The sequence below is a fragment of the Chlamydotis macqueenii genome, chromosome 1 (genome assembly GCF_036417535.1).
Source record: "Chlamydotis macqueenii isolate bChlMac1 chromosome 1, bChlMac1.mat, whole genome shotgun sequence".
Taxonomy (NCBI): domain Eukaryota; kingdom Metazoa; phylum Chordata; class Aves; order Otidiformes; family Otididae; genus Chlamydotis; species Chlamydotis macqueenii.
The window spans coordinates 129,968,061-129,988,291 of record NC_141556.1 but is presented as its reverse complement, the minus strand read 5'-3'; the positions used below and the strand labels follow the sequence as shown (position 1 = coordinate 129,988,291).

The 20,231-nt window shown below is 35.5% G+C and overlaps 1 protein-coding gene across 1 annotated transcript in view; it reads left to right on the top strand.

The window, feature by feature from the left end:
* Positions 1-20,231, top strand: part of POLA1 (DNA polymerase alpha 1, catalytic subunit) — a 203,825-nt gene that overhangs the window by 89,520 nt on the left and 94,074 nt on the right. Inside the window, exons 33-34 of the mRNA XM_086766873.1 lie at positions 1,214-1,395; positions 3,217-3,348. Coding sequence (XP_086622999.1) covers positions 1,214-1,395; positions 3,217-3,348 — 314 coding nt within the window. The remainder of the gene's footprint in view (positions 1-1,213; positions 1,396-3,216; positions 3,349-20,231) is intronic.

Below are 20,231 nucleotides of genomic sequence, written 5' to 3'. Positions count from 1 at the left end.
AGTTTAACTGAATATTATTCCCAAACATTTTTTTTTTAATTCTCCCAGTACTGTTTAGTAAGGTTAAGAAGTGTAAAATCTAGCTTCACTTTCTATTTGTAATCTTTCTTGCTCTTTCTGTAGTAATTATTACATTTGTTATTGAAATTTACAAAAGATACGAGATAATACATGATAATCTGTTACTTGGCTTAATTAGTCCCTGTTAAAAAATGTTTTTTAAAGTGCTTCTCTTTGGTCTTTTCTTCTTAATAATGAAGTAAGCCATAGTTTTCTGAACCTTTTTTCCTATGGGCTCATTTGATTAATTTTTTTTTTTTTCTAGCATGTGTTGTTTGCTAGAGTTTACAAAAAAACCTGTAAATGTGATGTATGGGCTTTTAAAAGGTTGCACATAACAAAGGATGGCGAAAGCCATGGATTTTTATTAAGTTTACTTTGTCAGTCTTATTCCTAGGGCAGTGAACTTCGTGCTTGCTTGCTTATTTACTTATTTGTGGTTGAATCAGTATTTTTAGGCGCTCTTTTGTGTATTTATTTGTTTAAAATCTTGAGTTCTGGCAATCAAAAATAAAGCATTTTGTCTCCAGCACTGCCGTTTTAAATGCTGCTGCTGAATTTTAACCACTGCATTAGATTGAAACCTACATGCTGTTAACCACTGAGCCAAAATGAAATCGACCACTGCATTGAAATCAGAGTTGGCAGTTGTATACGGACTTGAAGGAGTTGGTAATAGCAGTGCACCCGTGTTTCTTTAATGGGGTTTTTATTCTCTGTTTTCAGTTTTAATGGTGCCATTTTGATTTAAAGACTGTTTCTTAATAACGATGCACATTTTTATTGGAGTATTTTCAATGTAACTTAAGAAGAAAATAACAATAAAGCCATCCGTTAGGAGTGGTTTCCTCAGAAACAAAATGTTCTGTTGCATACTTCCATGATAATGCAATGCGCGTGTTTTATTTATAAAGCAATCTTGCGCAAGAAGATAAGTAAGATTTCTTCATGTTTCGAGAACCTTTATTCATGGTTAAAAATTGTAAAATGTATTTATCTTCTATAGGGGAAGTTTTGCTAAGGAGAGATTTTCAGCTTCTGAATTTACGTTTTGTAACTTTCTTTTGAATCTGCTTTGCCAAGCATATGAAAAATGAGCCTACTTGCATGGTTGACCTCTTCGTCTTTTGAAATTTTTGTTTCTTATTAATAGGACTGGATCCTTCCCAATTCAGAGTCCATCACCATTACCATAAAGATGAGGAGAATGATGCCTTGGTTGGTGGCCCGGCTCAACTCACTGATGAGGAGAAATATAGGGATTGTGAAAGATTCAAGTTTTGCTGCCTCAAATGTGGAACAGAAAATATTTATGACAATGTCTTTGATGGTTCGGTTAGTTTTTTTTTTTCTGTTTCATTTCTGTTCATTGGTGAGGAAGAAAAGTATTTGTAGAGGGAACAGCTTTTCAGATAGGATTCATATGATGTAAGGGAAGATACCATATTGTTGGAGTCCTGCTATTTGTAGCTTTGGAACAGAAATTTGCTAATAGGATAGTGCCGAAATATTTTTCCCGTTTTTGCACTTCAGCTGTGTCGTCTAGCAGAACATGTGAAATTATCTAGCTTCATTAATCTCTTTGCCCACAGTTGAGAATGATTGTTGCTCTAACTTTTTAAGGAATCCCTATCTTAACACTTTGGTAACTTCCAGTTCTCTATTTAATGAAACTTCCGTATAGCAATGGCAATTTCTTATCCTAAATCATATTAATTGGAACAAAGTGTTTTTGAAGCTTGTGTTTATCTTGCTACATCCCACCTCCCTTCTTGACAGTACGATTTTTCTGTGTTATCTTTCCTTCTGTCTTTGTGTATTGAACATAAAAAGTCATAGGAGTACATTCTTGTTGAGAAGTTCTGCCAAAAAATGTGTCTCTGACCTTGGATCACAATTTGAAATAGGGCCAAGTATTTAACTCTACAACGATGTTACGTATGTATTAGTCATTGGCAAATTAGTGAGCTTCAGAGCAGCGAAAACCTTGAAACTGAAAGCAAATAAATCTTTTATCTAAATTAAAAGTAATTATTTTAAGTTAATTTGGACAAACAGCAGATGTTTTGCATTTTTTTTTAATCAAAATAAAGCAGTCTTTGGAAGCAAGTAAGAGGAAGAGACACACAAATCAGTGATACTTTGTGAATCCTTGACTTTTGTTCATTACAGCTGTAAATAAGATAGTTAATTGCATGTAAGCTTGACAACTTGCAGATGGGCTACACTGTATAGAAGTGGATGTCAAACTCCTTAAAAAAAAAAAAAAAAAAAAACCCCAAACAAACAAAAAACAACAAGAAAAACTACAAACCACCCCAAATCCCCCCACCAACCAAAAGACCAAAACCCACCAAACAACAAAAGAAACCCCTAAACCAAACGAAAAAAAAATTCGCCCTCTTCCACCTGGAATTATTTAGTGTTGTGAGTGGGAGTTTAGCCAAGATTGCTCACAAAAGCAATCTTCAAGTCTTACCTTGAAAGAAAGTTTTCTAAAAGTTCTAAGTTTCTAAACTGTCCAACCTACCAGGTTGTTCTTATTTTAATGAGAATTCTACTAACCTGGTTTCAGCTGTTCACACATCACTTTCAGGTTCTGAAATGTTGATGTCAGGTGTTCAGAAGGTTTTGAAAGTAAGGGGAATGAGATGGTGTAAAACTGTAAGAGCTATTCTTTGCACTTGGAGAAAAGAAAAGATGATCGTGTCATTCTTGTTTAATGAGGTTTGTCTCTACCGCCCATGTTGGGCATTTTGTAATTGATGTCTGTAAGGTTGATTTCAATGTTCTGCTTGGGCAGAACTTTGATGTCCCTGATAAAACAAGAAACTTGTGTTGTTTGAGGGGAGACGAAGGGATATGATTTGTCCATAGATTAATTTTTTTTACTCAACATCTTTTTTTTAATTACTAACTTTGTAGTAGGTGAAGAAGCATATACTCCAAAAGACCTTTCATTAAGAAGAGAATGGGAAAACTGGGTCTTTCTATGGGTGTGGCCAACTGTGGTGGGAAGAAAGAAGGCCTAGCAATTACAGGCCCTTTAAAACGATTATTTTAAAAAAATATGTATTGTGTCTAAACTCCTGTGGTAACTTCTGCTACCATCATCTGTTGTAATGATGCATGCTGGTTTTACACTTGTGTTTTCAGGGGCGATTTATTGAACCCAGCTTGCAAAGGTGCAGTAAGACTGAATGTGAAGAGCCTCCTTTCAACTATGTAATTCAAATGAACAACAAATTACTGTTGGATATTAGACGCTACCTCAGAAAATACTATAATGTGAGTATTCAGAAAATGTTCTGCCATATGAAATTAGTTTTTGAAGTGGTGCTGCGTTTTTAGTGACTGTCATTTTACTTTTTTTTTTAATACTCCAGTGTAATAGCATGCAACGTCAAAAAACAACTTTATGAAAATAAAACATTAAATTATTTCAAATACTAATTTACAATGTTTATTTTCTCAGTTCAGTCTCAAGTCACGACAGTTAGATGTATTTAAATTTTTGTAACCGTGCATTTCAGTATTATTACAGATGTAGTAGCTCTGTTTTCCAGATTTTTAGACAAAAAATTTCAGAGAGTTGATTATCTTAATGCTTTTGAGAAAATCTATGCAGCCTATCAAATATGCAGATATCAGTTTATCATGTAATTGAAATCTGATTCTCTTTCTCCAACTCAAATTGATGTGTATTGTGTTACATTGTGAAAAGGGAAACTGGATGTAGCTCTATAAAAATTCTTTGAAGGACAATAGGAAGGGAAGTACTATGACTCTTTCTTCATAACGATTGGGAGGGGAAAAAGAGGAGAAAGATGAGTAGTTAATTAATTTTATGTTATTCTCTTTTTTGGAAGGCAATGCAAGAAATCCAAAATGCCAAGGGTAGTGGTTGGCTTTGTGTGTGGCATTGTGGCGGGGAAAAAAAAAAAAGTGTAATCTTTGGAATTCCCATCTTCACACTGTCCAAACTGGTGGCTGGTTAGGGAAAAAAAAAATAAACCGCCACCATGATTTTTAAATTATATCAATATATTTTACATCTCTAATATGCTGGAAGCATGATATTTTGAGACTTGGCAGCTAGCCATTTTGGTCAAATTTTCATAGGTCTTCTCATCCTGTTGTCTGTCTGCCTTTTTTGGTTGTCCAACATTGACTGTTTTCACAGCTCTCAGGATAGACATTAATTTTGAAAGTGCTTATAACCTTTGGGTGCTCGTAATATTTGATATAATAAAAAATGTAACTTGTTTTTGAAAATTTGGCCTGTAAATTAATGGCTTACCTAGTTTGTGGTGTTTCCTAAAGTATTAAAAATACTTCTGCAGACAGCAGGTACAATGCTAAGAATTTTTATTATAGTTTAATACTAAGTGTGCATTTTGTGTTGTCTGTCTTCTCTGTTGCAATTGTAAGTAAGTGTGTTCTAAGCTCTTTTCTGGAAATGAGATAATTTCTGAATGTATAATTACTTCTTTTGAAGGCCTTTGCATCAAAAGGAGCACAAAACTTTATTAGAGTATTTAAATACAGGCAGTATTTCACAAAGTAGGATAGATTGTTCCTTTCCGTTGAAGTTAAAGGTAGGTGACTGGGACAGATGAAGTCACCAAAATGCGAGATCTCATGTTACTCTATTGCAAAGTCCAACTGGCTGCAAAATTATCATTCGATTGATATTACTATACATATATCATATTATATCATACAATGTGTTATTATATAATATGTCAAAGTAATATGTTTACACAGACTGCTTTTGTATAAAAGTTCCTTCCCATTAACTTTTTTAGATTTAATATATGTATATTATGGTAATACACAATGCCACATGCAAAGTCACTTCTGGGATATAAAGTGCTAGAAAACAAATACGTGAGATGTACGATAGCGAACTTGGTTAATGAAGAGGGTACATTTAAGGGCTGGAAAAAATCTTATTACTGAAGAACAAAAAGTGGTGTAATATTTTAGTCTGGTTTTGTTTTTTGTTTTTGTTTGTTTGTTTGTTTGTTTGTTTTAAGACCAAGCTGTGAACCAAACTGCTAAATGTTTGAATAATGAACATTGCAATTTGCCTACATTGTATTAAAATCTATTAAGTATCTTATTACATGGTATGTAGGATAATTAAATGTCCTTCAAAAGGAATTCATTTGTCCTTGGTAAGCAAAAAGTTTATAAACTTGGTTAGATTTTTAGTATTGAAAATTTACTTTTAACCTAGTTAGGTTTAAAACTACTTCTCAAACTTTAAAAATGCAAGGTTATTTCATTGTAAAAAGTAATTTCCAAATTGCACAATAATTTTCATTTTAAAAAAGGACTTTTCCTGGAGTTGGGCAAGTAAACTTTTTATCCTGTTAGCTCTTAGAAAGTCAGATGCTGTGAGTTTTAGTTTATTCCTTTCATCAAATACTTGTGGTGACTGTATAACAGCTGGAGTTGAAATTAATCAAATGGGTGTTTGCACTAATATATATAATCCTATAAGCTATAAAGGCACACCCAGAAGTAGTATGGCAAGGAACTGTCTGCACAAACTGTTTGATGAAACTTTGAGATGCTTATTTAACAGTCTACTATTGTAGTGGTTGTATCTGAAAGAAGCAGAAATATCAATTTAAAGTAGATAAATATATTGTCTAACTTTGTCACTCTTTTTTTTTTTTTTTTTAGATATTACTGTTGTTTGTGTGTTGGTCAAATGAGACATAATACAAAAACATAAAATGTGAAAACGTTTGGGTTTTTTAACCTTTAAAATAATGAGCTATCTTTTATGAAGACAGGCCTATCAAGAGCCTTTCGGCCTGATCCACAGCTCACTGAAATGAATATGCTTACTTCTTTCAGTGAGCTTTGAATTGGATTTTTTAAAAGTGTTTAAGATCATTTAATGTTGTTTCCTTTAGTCTATTGAAGCGCTTTGATATGTGGCTGTGTAAATTTAGGGGCGGAGGGGAGTGCCATGAAATCTAAAAGTGGAAAATCTACTTGCCCTTTTTTTGCATATGAAACTGATAAATAAATACAGTGGTGATATACTTCTTTCATTTAAAAAGATGCAAATGTAAGGGCATAAATAGAATTTTGTAAGCCTCCTACAGTCCCATTGTTTTTGTAAATTACTCGCCTTTATATAAAATTTTGTTTCCGCAATCATTTTTGCTATTAAACATTGAAATGTTTTACATCTGTCTTCCAAAACACATCTACCATTGCTCTAGTATTTATGGATTTCTTAATGGTATTAACAATACCAATTTTTATGATCTTACTCCTAACTGTAAATGTATCTAAAAAATGACATCCAAGGATTTTATTTCTTTTCAGAAATGCGTTATTCTGTGAGAGATTGATCCTGTTGTGTGCTTTTTTTTTTTTTTTTTTTTTTAATTCTGCTTCAGAAGAGCAAATAGATGAAAAGAGAGAGAAACGCTAGCTAATCTAAATTGGGAAATGAAGAGGGCTTTTTTAAGCATGAAAATTTCATCATCTTGTCAGCTGGCAGAATGCCTGCTGTGTGGATTCACAAAGGCTAAGAATTACACTTTCATGAAATTTTCCTCACTAACTGCCCTGGTTAATTTGAAAGATAACCCACTGTTCTAATTCATTCCTCAATTGGGCGGTGCAGGTTTTATCTTTGATCTGACAAAGCATTTGTGTTAATCGTTTTGGCCCTCTACTAGACACTCTTGGGATTGTGCTTTTACAATAAATGTGTCTGTGATAGCTCTTTAGTCTATTATACTTACAATAGATCCATAGAACTGGTAATTAATTCTGTACTGCTTTGGAAATGGGGAAGAATAGGTGTAGCTCTGTCAAGTGCTGCTGGGAAGTTTGTTTAGCTAGTTCATTTTTGAAGTGTTACCCTCAGCCATCATTGAAACATCCATGCCAGGGAATGGGTGAAGGCTGAAAGATGCAAGCATAAATGGAAAAACTGACCAACTGTTGTGCATAAGGAGGGTGTCATTGCTTTTATAGTAAGCGGATGGGAACTGTTTTATGTTTGCCACTAGAAAATTCAAATGCTCATTTTTGAGCACTTGGAAAATAAATGCCATCTCTTAGATCCCCTTTTAAAAAGCCCTGTAAAAATCAGTATTCACATCCATAAAATGAATTCCATATCTTATTCAGCTGTTGAGGTGTTAGTTTTACTAGCTAAAAATAACTGAATAAAAAAACCCAACATACTTTATATGCCGTTTGACCAGTATCAGAATTCAAACTGAACTGGTTGAACTGGGAAACTGTTGTCCCTGAAGCAGCGTTTTTTTAATCTTGTTTTTAAAATATCCCTGTGGTGGTATTAGTAGTATATTTATAGGCTAAAACCTGGTTTTATACATAGGTTCTTTATATGCTTTCTAGTTAATAGTTAATAGCACTAGTTAATATGCTTTCTAGTTAGTAGTGTGGCATCTTTAGATCTTTTTATGTTTTTCAAAATGCATAAAATGATGCAAACCTTAAATGAGTTTTTAAAAGTATTGAAAAAATCTTGATCCAACCAGTACTGCACTGTTTTGGTTTTACAGCCTTTTTCTTGAAGGCTGTTGAACACTGCTAAATAACTTTATACTGTTCAGCTGCGAAAATTCAGTGTTCAATAGCCCTCAAAATTTCTCATTTCTTACCTGTGGTGGGGTGGTCTACTGCTTGCACATTAGGTTACAGTGTAAAGGCGTGTTGGTACACTTTTCATGATCTTTGAATTATTATTTTATATGTATTTATTGCGTTCTGACTTGTTTATATGTTCTTGGGTTTTGCATTAGTGTTTTGCACACTTAAAAAAAAGAAAAAGATTTATAAACAAGATAGTATAATAAGAGACAATAGCATTCACACAGGTTTTGGGATTGCGTGGCATATTCGCTTAAGAGAACAAAGATGACAGGGCTCCTTGTGAACCTGGAATCTCCCACACTGCAATCAAGTGTATTGCCAACAACCCACAGGTGTACACCACATGAACAGGTGAAAATATGATTGTAGATGATGGTGATGACTTTTGTAATCATGTTCTCGCAACAGTCATGTATTGAAAGCTTTTTTTTGTTTGGTGGGTGGGTAGGGGTAAGAAGTTTCTATGGCATGAGGGAAAGGTGCTTAGTAGTGGCAATAGTGCAATATTTTATTTATCGTTGTGCTAATAGTAATAGAAGTGTATGGGCATGTGATGAAGAGTAGGTAGGGCCAGAAAATAGGAGGAATCATGATACCAGGTTATGTGTTAGGCACAAGCAGATAGCTAGAATCTGCTGTCCAATTAACTCCAGTGATTATTTTGAGTCCTTCCTGTTTGTATAGAAATGGGTTTCTGAGTCTTTTCCAAGTTTGAACTTGTATCACTGTCATTTTGGTTTATACATACAGAAACCGAGACGTTTATTTTTAGTACTGAAAGCTTCCAAGTCAAGGCAGAATGAAAGCAATTGAAGTGAAAGAGAAAAGATTAATATGATTCCATTCAGTTTACTGGGGACCTGAGAGAGGGAAGGGAGGCTGTCACTAGATTATCAAGAATTTTCTCCTCCCTTCCTCGGTAGCATTTTCTGATTCTTTCCTTGATTGAGGTTGACAAATAGGTTTTATATAGAATAATGTTTTGGTTAACCAGGAGGAAGTTAGGAATATCTTGGTTATTGAACAGAGCAGTCAGTATTCTACAGTATGAAAGCATTATACATCTGTCTTTGCTGTTATAATTTATGTTTATTGACTAGTAAAAGATAACGCTTTGGTCACGATGTAGTGCATTTGGGGGATGAGTAAGCAGTTCTTTGTCAGAGCACTCATAGCGTCTGTTAACTGGAATTGATTCACTATTACTGCAACTTCTCCATGATCTGCCCTGTAAAGGAATTGTTTGTTTTAGACTTACAGCATCAATATGATTTTTAGTGAAGTGTTTCAAAGTAATGATCGATATGTCTTTACAAAAGCTTTAACTCTCTTCATTGGATTTTACTAGCCATGACGGACATGCATCCATCTCCCTGATGGTCGAGTGAGACTGAGTGTAACTTTCTGCACTCCAAATTTTGGCTGCTGAGAATGAGTGATCATCAAACCAATAGTATCTGCTGTTGATTCTTCCTAGTGCTTAGTCCACAATCTGGTATTTTGCCAGATAAGACTCTTAACGACGCTAGATATCTCTCTCGGCTCATTGTAGAAAAGGCTCCCCAGGCTGGCCACTTCGTGGAACAGGTTCTGAGAAATGGAGATTGCTTCGATAGAGTAAAACTAACTTTGTAATTTCCTCTGTAGGTAGAATACAGGAATGTAAGGGTTTATTATCACAATAATTTGTCTGCATAGGCTTATAAATGACAGTATTGTGAAGATCATGTTACAGGAAGTGTGCCCAGAGGTAAATATGGTCATAGTTATGATTGCCACCAAGTGTGTAATGTTTACCTAGGTGATTGAATCACTCATCTAATAACAAGATGTTGCTGTCTTCAGAGGATTACAGAAAGCACTGTCTTTGAAGGTACTCTGTTGGAACTGATCTGTTGCCCCAGTCGAAGCAATGATGAATTTTGGCAACACTTGGAGAGCATGTTTGTGCTGCGGTACAGAGATATGGTTGCAGCTCTGTGTATCTAATCTGGCTTTAAACTCACTACAAAGTATGTAGCTTTGGTGTACCAGTGGCACTATTTGTTACAAGATTCTGTAGCCAAGAATTTAAAATCTTGGGCAAATCTGTGCAGCCTGTGGAGCAGTCTGCCACAGCTGCATTACTAATAGTGCTTGATCAAACTACTTTGAGAGAGAGTGAGCATATATGCCCTCCTTTGAATACCCTGGATTGACAGAAGTGTTACGGATGCTACAGAACTTTGTAGAATTTGCTTCTTCTGAGACTATTTTGATAACAAATCATGCATCGCACGAGGATTTATGACAAATCACTGGTCTTGAAAGGATCAATGTTAATCTTCCTTGTTTTTACAGTATTTGTAGAGATAGACATTTTAAATATGTTTAAGTTTTTGTTACGTTCATTTTAGATTTTTGGTGGAAAAGGATCCCGCTAGTCTCTAATTAGAGACATTAAAAGAAGCAGAAGTCCAGATAAATTAATTAAGGCTTAAAGTAAATTCTGGTACGGTTAATGCCTTATACTTTAATAAGTTGGAACTAAAAATCATTGAAATATCAAACCAGATTAAGTCTGTATTATTCTACAGAAACTTTGAATAGAGAACACATTATAGTCAGCTTACTGGGAGGTGACACAAGTCAACAAGACCTGTTGACGTTGAATACTTGATGCTGGTTGTTAGATGCATAACTAGCAATGCTTAGAGTGTTCACACACCTTGCATCCCTCAGGAGAACCCAAGTTGAAATCTGAAGCTGGAGAGACCACGTTTTCGTTGGATGTGATTCTTGACACAAGGATAAGTCTGTTTGATGTTCATGACCTAAAAATGATGTAGTTATCAGAAATATTTTCTTAGAAGTCACTAATAATACAGAAATCCATGGCCCAACGCTGATTTTCAAAAGTTAAAATGACTTGCTTTAAGCCTTTTTTAAAAAAACTGAAGTGGGTCCATCTGTGGTAATTTAGAGTTGAATGGGCATATAAAAGAACAAAATGTGGAATGTTTTACAGTAATTGTAAGAAATCTAAGTTACCTATCATAAAATTTCTTAGTCTTTATTGTGAACCTGCTTTCAGCTTTAAAAGAAAGCTTAAAATAAATTTTATAGTATTTGGGAAACTAAAATATTTTTAATGCATTTACCTGTTTTGTAAACATTTTTGTTTGATGCTGTCTTTCGTAGTCCACTTTTCTGAATATTATTGACTGCGAAAATCATGTGGGTCAGGAGGCAACAGGGCACACACGAAGAACTTCATCTGTGTTTTCCTTGGCATAGCGGGAATGGGTCTTGCCGGTGTTTATTTTTTCCTACCCTTAGATGTTAGAATTGTTTTCATTTTCTGTTTGAAGCAGGTAAAATTGTCAACAAATATTTCCAATACCATTTAGTCACTGCTTTATTTCTTGGTAAAATACTCTTAGAAAAATTAAATAAGAGGTGTCCTCCACAGAAGTGATTCCGCTATTCAAAATCTCATCTTACAGAAGTTTTGTAGTCAGAAAGTTATTTCAAAAACTTATATTCAACTTCATTTAAGCAGCTGTTTAGTTCTTGATGTTATTTTGTATTTAGTGCAGCAAGAGAAAATGGATTACTGCATTCAGGAATTGAACAGATCAAATGGGCAGTTCGGACCTTTCAACTTGGTTCCTGGAATTGAGTAATGTAAGTGAAGAAAACCTCAGAGCAATCAGTCTGGGCAGCGCTATTTAGCTAAACTCCTCTGCTTTTGTGTCTTCATTCGTGTACCTAGGGATGGGGAAGGCTACTCTCTAGCTGAATGAGACTTTTCTGGAATTATTCATTTTTCTTTTACAGTAGCCAAGAGAAGTCTAAGCAGTACTAGAGATAACACAACAAATTGTCTATAGATTTCCTCTATCCTAAGAGACACCAGGGTCAATTCTAGCAGCCTGTGCTGTGTTAGAGTTGACATTTGTTGCTCCTCTTGACTTCTGAAACCTGTACAGGTTTGTTTAAGAGAAACAGTTTTAAAGAGCCAGTGAAGTTTTGGATCATATGAGATTAAAAAGAGATGCTACTTTATTTTAAGTCACAATATTCTCATCTGCAGGAAGAAATGGCAAAATAGTATTACATTACACTTGGCTTCATAAAAGGAGTTTTCATCTGCTTCACTGTGACTTCTTCAGAAGTCAAGCTCTTGTAAGTGCTACACAGTCTGTTTTCTACGGAGTGCCAGTATTTCCTTCAGTGTATATATCCAAGTGGTTGTTTTGTTTTCTGTTTTTTTTTTTTTCTTAATCCCCAGGCACTAACAAAATAACTGCTTTGTATGCCTACTTTGGGAGACAGTATGATTTGAATGCAGAACCTTATTCTAATAATAGTCAGATAGTAAAGCCGTGCTCCAGAACAGTTGTTGGCCCATGTGTAGCATCCTATATGTAGGTCTCTGTAAAGAGTCCTTGAAACTCTTGAAGTCCCGTTTGGCTAGATTTATCTTCAGATTATTTTTCATTGAATGGCATCTGCTGATGGACTTTACTCTTACTTTTTACTCAACGTCAGTTACTCTATTACTTTAATTCATATGAATCTGTCTTTTTGTACTGTCTTTTTTTTTTTTTTTTTTTTTGCAAGTTGAGCCTGGTGAATTGGCAACTCTGCCTGTGCTTTCGTCCCCTGCGTTCTGTGATTGCACGCTCTTTTAAAGGCCCTTTTATTGCTAAAGATGAACTTCCCCTCCCTATTTCCGTGCCATGCTGCAGCATCCTATAAGGCAGGGGAGGGGGGGAAGCTGTGTAGTCTTGCTAAAACTATTACAGCTAAATGGCAGTCTTGTTCACATTCTTTCATCTGAAGAGTTTCAGCTATGCAAGTATCTTCAGCCTAGTAGATTGTGTTAGTTGAATCCACAAATATAGGAGAGAAAAATTTCTCAGGTTTTCCAAAAGTATCCCAGGTTTCTACATGAAAATTAAGGTTCTGCAGAATTTCTCCTGAACAAAATCAGTATTTTTGTAAATAGCATCTTCACGAGAGGCATCAAAAATCCACGACTGTCAGTAAAGATCTCTGGATAGAAATGTTTATGTGGTGACTGAACTCATTCCATCTAAAAATAAAAATCTTGGTTTCAGAGTTGTAACAGATACTCTGAATGTCTTGCATCTTTATCTTCAGCGTCCTATGGAACAGTATAAAAAATGTTGATGCTTGAAAATTTGTTTGTTTTTTGTACTGGACCAGAAAGCAATACTTTTCTTTTTCCTTTCTGTATTGGTGACTGCAGTTTAAATGTGGAAAAGAAAGTATGAACTTCCAAATGGATTTGATTAATACACGTACTCAACAAAATATCATCCCAGAGATTTATTTAACTGGTATTTTTCCTGTGTTCTTTTTTCCTTTATCACTTCTCACACCCTGTCTTTGAAGATTGTAGGCATGCACATATTGGAGAAAATTTTTGTAATAATATGCTTTCATTTCCTAATGAAAATATGGTCAGCTTAGTAATATTCTTCCTTTTCCCCTCATTTGATGGAAGTTTCTGTATTAATGCCTTCCATTTGGATTATGTGTATTTTTAGTGTCTTTTTTAAGATGTCTGCATTAGCAACACTTAATTTCTGCACTCTACCATGGATGTGAAGTATTTAGCATTGTGCATATTTTACAGTTGGTGTGTCTTAATTGCTGTTTAAATTTTTAGAAGTTACTGGATTTGGAAGAATTATCTGAAAGGGCAAAATAGGAGGTGGAGTCAAGTGGAAGTGTGTCCTCATCAGCTCTGCAGTCAGCTCCCATTCCTTTGAGTGCAAGGCAACCCAGCTGTGAGGATTGCTGGCCACACTCTCATCAGAGAGAGAAGGGGGGAGGGGAGAAGAGAAGAGAGAAAATTAGCAAGACAAAATTCTTCTCTATCAATCCTGTCTTTACACAAATTCAGACTTCTGAGTTCCCATACGTGAGAGTGTAACTTAATTTCCAAATTACATGATGAAAGCACATCTGTCCCAAAATTAATACCTCTTGAGAATATCATAATTGTATATACTGAAAATAATTAGTATCTGTAATTTGCAAGTCATAAATGTCTAATTTTTAGCGAAGTTGTTTGTTTCCATTTAAGATAAATTCTCAATTTAATATCCAAAGCAACATTCGGTTATACTACGAAGGGGCTAGAATTGTTTAAAAACTGAGAACCCCCTCACCCCCCAAAATTACAAAGACAGAAAATGGCATATGCTGAGTTCTGTTGCAGAATATAACATTAGATTTCTGCAAGAACTTTGTAATTACTGTAGTAATTTTTGTTGGGTAATACATATTTTTCCTCGTACTAAGGCAATTCATGCTGGATGATCTTGCAGTAGAACTAACAGATACCGAGCCACCCATTCATATGACTGCCTGTCAAGCACAAAGATTGAATGTAGAATTTGAATTTGGTAGCATTTCTCTTTTTATGTATGTGTGCGTGTGTGTATATATATATATATGTATGAATAATGGCATTAAGATTAATACAGCTATTTAGGAATATTAGATTGTCTTCTAGTAGTTCATGCAGTGTTGGTGATGCTTTTTCACACCTTTAGTATTTGTATGTGGTTTTTATGCTTGTTTGAAGGAAGCAGTTAATCAAATTCCCCCTCCCTCGTACTGCCTTCTACCTCTTTTTCTTTCTGTGGTAAGGGATCGGCTTTTATACTGTCTTGTTCCTTTCATGGAGCTTCTTTTGGGGATCACCTTGTTAGATTTTTGTTAATATTTTTTTTTTTTAGTCAATCAGTGAAGTAGCAATAATGGAGTGAACTGAATTGTGATACAGTCCTTCAGAGAATTTCCTGGCCGATTAAACATAAGGTAATTTTACAATCGAGTACCCTTGCTCTCTCCCCAGCCCCTTAAGTGAAAGAGACTGAAATACCTTGTAGGGATCATACAAAAATTCTGTATGATCTGACTCATCTTTGGAGACTTCCTAACAAGAGTCAGTCAGGCATTTTAAGGACTTTGAAATAACAAAATAAGCCTATATTATCTGCCAAGAAAGGTCAGGGGTTACTCCAAAGTTTTATTTTCAGCATTATCTATGGAGTCCATTTGTGAAGGACTTCATGAGGCTAGTGGCAAGATGCCACTCAGTAATCAGGTGTTATTCAGAAAAAAAGCTTGAGTAGCAAATACCTATTTGAGAAGCATCTGAGATTTTAGTGAAAATATGGAAAATTATCTAGGAGCAATTACAAGCTTTCATAATGAGAAGTACATTTAGTTTCTATATAAGTTAAACCAGTGCCTTTCTAGACACAGATCTGTGCATATGAAGCCAGCATCATAACCAAGGCTTAGTGTCTCATATTAATGGAGCTGGTGTGATTAAGGGCAGTTCTTTTTCCAGAAAAGAGGCATCTAGACAGATTTATTTATTTTTTCCCTCCTCTCCACTCTCATCTTAATTGCAGGTAACTCTTTAGTTACGAATTTGTCCGGTTTCTCTTTATCCTCTAGAGGTGAGAATGTAAACCATCTGGAAGGGATCAAACATGATACAGCACTAGGAGGCTGTTAAAAACTGTTTTTTCAGTAGGAAAGACACTCAGACTCAAATGCGGAGGCAGCATGACACTTATAATGAATGAACAGGTCGTGAAACAAAATGCAAGATGGACCTCTTCCACTGCCTGTGGTAGTTTCTTCATATTCATTCTTCTAGCGGACTTCAGTAGTTTTTAAGACATTGCAACTATGTCTGAATAGCGATATTAACAAAGGAGTTTTGCTTTTTACGTCTCCTGAGTGGTTTGGAACTCTGAGGGCACCCTTCAGTTTTGTAACTGGTATGTTGGAGGATTGTCCTGCTTACAGAAGGTGATGGAGTTTGGAAAATGTCATTCCTAGTGGTTAGAAACGTGATAAACTTTAAAGTGTGCCCTCTGTAGAGCCCCTTACTTGAGGACTGTCTGTGAAAAACCGAGGAAAGAGAAATCTGCCAGCATACAAAGCGCTGCAAGAATCTAGTAAATGCTGGAAGCATTAAGGCTAAATATCCATCCATCTTTAGGCATGCCCAACTTTGGGCATTTACAAAATTTAGATGATGGCATGTAAGATAACTTAACTTGCTAATATTAATCTGCAGTGGTCTCCACCAGTGTTCTGAATGAAAATAGATACCACCTGGAATAATCCATACTCTCAAATAGTGAATACTTAATGTTACATCCTTCTTCCCCAGGGAAAATAAAGTTTTCCCCATTGGCTTCCACTCAGATTTCTAGAATGGAAGCAAAACCGGCCCTGCCTGTTTGTTTCCTCCTTTGGCCTGCAAAGAGACTGCCATTCAGTACTGGTGGAGAAGAGTACTGGGGCACTAAAACATCAAGACTGAAGTCACAGTGGAGTAGAGATTTATTTTCTCCTGGTTCTAAACTTTTTCAGCTTCTGTTAGAGTTGTCCTTATGAAAAGAGCACTGACCACAAAAATATACTACACAAGAGAGAGTCTGAAGAGGAACAGAATTGTTCCAACAGCAGGGAATTTGGGGGGAATGAGATGAAAGTGTTGGTTTGGGACTAATCTGTTCACCTCCAATAAAAAGATGAGGACCAACAAGAAGTGTCTAATCTTTCACTTCCTTGGCAGGGCAGTGGATAAATTAACCTGGGAGCTCTGAAATAGGCCTTTTTGATCTCATCTTGGTGCTTTAGCTGAACATTTAATACTTCCAATTACATCAGGAGAGCAATTTAAACCTGAGTTGAGATTACTAAGATTCAAATTAAGATTATCTAGTTTAGGAAAGAAGGTGAGTTTTGGTATTCTTTTCTTCCCTTCTCACTCAAGGTTTATGACAGGAAAAATATACATCCTTATGTGGGTGGGTGAATCACTGCATTGCTATTTATTTGGTCACAGATTACTGAGTCCACACATAACTGTGTCCATTTGATTGGGAAAAATAAAAAGGGGAGGGAGGTGCTGCTGCCAGAGGAGAAAGCTATTGGACTATCTGTTAGTGTTTTACTAAAACAATACTTTCATGTTTGTTACTAGGCAGATACTTCAGATACTTTGGAGTTTGTCTTAAAAGAGGTGCTAAAACAGTAATCTAACTCAAGGGTTTAAAAAAAAAAATTACACTCCACTTTCTTGCCACTGCTTTATTGTTTTGAAGATTTGACTTTCGATACTAAAAGAATAAAAATATACTGGCAGCTGTGGGTTCGTAGGAGGAAACAAATGATTTTTTTCTGACGTATCGGCTTCATGGGTTAGGAAAGAAGCTGCACAAAGACTCCTTTTGGATTATAGAAGTTGTTAAAAAATGTAAACGTGTTACACATAATGAGTATGTCTAACGACTTTTGGGGCAAAAGTCCATCAGTTTCTTCAGAAGAAACCTGTAAAACATTTGTCTAGTTGGACAAGGCTGTTGCACACTTATGAGACACTGACACACCTTGACCATGCTAGTGGCCTTTTCTCCTATTTTTTTTTCTCCTGTCTTCTTTCACAGGCAGTGAATGAATGAATGAATTGTTGCTTTCCATACTGAACGCTCACTAGAGATCTTCTGTACGTTTCTGTTTCTAGAGGTGTGTATCGGCAGTAGCTGCTGTCTCCGCATACCCTTTTTTTCTGGGGGCAAAATTATGTATACTGAGCTGCCTAATAATCAAACCTGTTCTCAAACATTTAAGGGTATGTAATAATAGTATTTCTTTATTGTGGCTAATGCTTAAAAAAATTTAATTTGAAGACTGTTCTTCTGATCAGGAAAGTAGTGAGATAATTCTTCCAACTGCTCAGAAAGTTAGGAATTTACTGGGAAATAACTTCCTGCTTTTCTAGAGCAAAGTCGCGTTAAAGCTATCATATTATAAAAGCCCTGCTACTTCTTCAGAGAGCCTTGGGGCGATCCTCAGATATTTAAATGCTTTTACATCTTTTGCAAGAGAAAGACAAGAACATGCTTTCCATGAACTTAACAGTGTGGGCAATTTTCTATAATCCAGTAAATACAAATTGTACCCTGATTATCCATCTATGTCTGTCAAGCAAATTTTAATGGATGAATGAATGAGTCAAATCCTTTGCATGGAAATTTACAAATATGCAAAATATGGGTCTAATTACAAGGCTGCTAAATTTACACAAGGTCAGGTAAACAAGGCACTGTGTAATGATTATTAATTGTTAATAATGCCTTTGGGAAAGCACGTTTCTGGTCTGAACACCTAACATTTTTGCATTTTTAGATATATGAAACAGCCAAATTGATCAGCTATTAGAAAATAACAAAAGACATTATTTTCTCCCCTCTTTCTTCTGCCTCACCTCTGTAATTGCTTACTAATTATTCTGAGTAGTGGGAAGGATACTGTTCTGAAAAATAAAAGTACATTCAGCTGTTATGTGTGAGAGTTCCACTGTAAAAATTGAATAAATTCATTAACATTCATTCGTTGAATAAATGAATAGATTCATTAACAGATTACTTTTTTTCCTCATAAGGTAATACTAGAAACATAGAAACTCCTACAATCTATTGCCCTATGTGATGAAGAACAGCCATTTTTTCTGTGTCATAGTTGTCCTTTGAAACAGTTTTTATTTTTTTTAGACGTATTCAGTCTGTCCTACCTTCATCCTGGTGCTCTTTTCTTCACCCTCATCCATGTGAGTTCCACACTTACCTGTCTATTTTTCTCTTGTCTCTTTTGGTCCACTATTTGTCATGTGGCTGTAAGACAGAGGAATCTGAAGGAAAGGAGAGAAACAAGGCTGAAATGGGAAATATGAGGTTCCATTGTTAAGTGAAATTAAACAAAATTAGCAAATAGAAATTTACTTTCTTGGCTAGTTATCTGTTGTTATATTGAGTTGAAAAGTTGTACAAACAGTTAATTTGGACAGGAATAGTGAGGGGGAAACCTATCTATAATTCATTTCATAGTTTTGCCTGAAATTTTTCTCTTGTTTTGCAAGTACAGTCCTCTCCCATTACAAACTGTGCAGCAGGCCTGGCGTTCTTTCAGCAGTTCCACTTGCTTTCTATAGCACTGCCACAATCACAAAATAACACATTCTGAAGACAGGTCAGTTTAAAGCTCATGAGGAATCAAATACTCAAGTTTGGTTTCAGTACTGAGAAGAATATTCGGTCTTTTATACCTGTTAGGTCATTATGCTTATTAGGTCATTGCAGCCCAAAACCATAGACTGATTAAGTATTAACCTGTGAACAAAGGACTTTTATTTAATAAAGGAATTTGCTCGGTGTAGTATTGGTGTCTGATGTTAGCTGGATGCTTAGTGATTCAAGGAACTCCCTCAAAGACAATTTAAAAAAAACCCAAACTTTCTGTAGGAGATGCAAGTTCCTAGCTGGTGGCTGACTTTTCTCATAAAACTGGAAGTATTTTCAGCTGTATGACTGTGTAAGTCCACTGCAGAGACAGCTTCTGTATGGCACTTTGTCGCAAGGAGTTCCAAAGGCTATTTGATAGTGCTTAAAATACTTGTTTTTCACTGCTGTGGTTTTGTCATCTTTTCAGCTTCACTGAAATTCCATTTTGAATTGCAAAGAAAGGCAAACAAAACAAGTTTATAATCTATATACTTGATTGTCCACATTTCTAGGCTTTCTCTTGTCAACTTCTGTTTTCATTGACTGTCTTTTGCACTCCTTTTATTCCTCTGGCTGTGATGGCGGTGGCAAAACTAAATATGAGCAGGCACAGGTGTTCACTGATGTGAACTGTGGTTTTGATGGGTACACAAAGGCTATAGCTCTTTATCAAAATCCTTTTCATCGTCTGTGTTTCTCAATATTCAAGCATAGAACTGCTTAATGTAGATCGTTTTTACCACTGGAGATTATCAAAGTTATGGCAGCTACTGTATTAAACACATATCAACTTCTATTAATCCTGAAGATTTGTAATAAAAATCTTTCATCTAGTCACATTTTTGTAACCTTTTTTGTGATGCGTATCTTTACTTTGTGTGTGTAGTTTGCTGTGCTTGTAGTCCCTCTCTGGCTGCTCTTCTTTATTTTCAAATGTTAGTAGAAAGTGATGTTACTTCCCTGTACCTAATATGTTTATAACCACTAAAACAATGATTGTATCATACTTCTTTTTCTATTCGTGGAGTTGGTTTTGTTGCTGTTCTTTGCATTGGTTTCTTTTATCTGGTTTTAGTGATGTGCCCAGGATTGTAGACAGCATTTCAAGAGAGGCCTCTCTGCTGCTTTTATACAAAGAAATGATTACTTTTAGTCCTTTGTTCAATTTTTTTCCTGCTTCTTTCTTCTCGTTCACTTTTCCTTTTGATTAGTGTATTATTTTAGCATAATTTTTGCCTTTCAGCGTTGTCTCTCACTGTGAACTAACATTTATCATTCTCACATCTCTCCTCCTTCCCTGCCTCCCTCCCCGATATGGCCAGCATTATCCGTGCTGGTTTTTATATTTATGCTCTTTATAACTTTATCTGTTGCATTTTAGAATCTTTCCTATTTTCCACT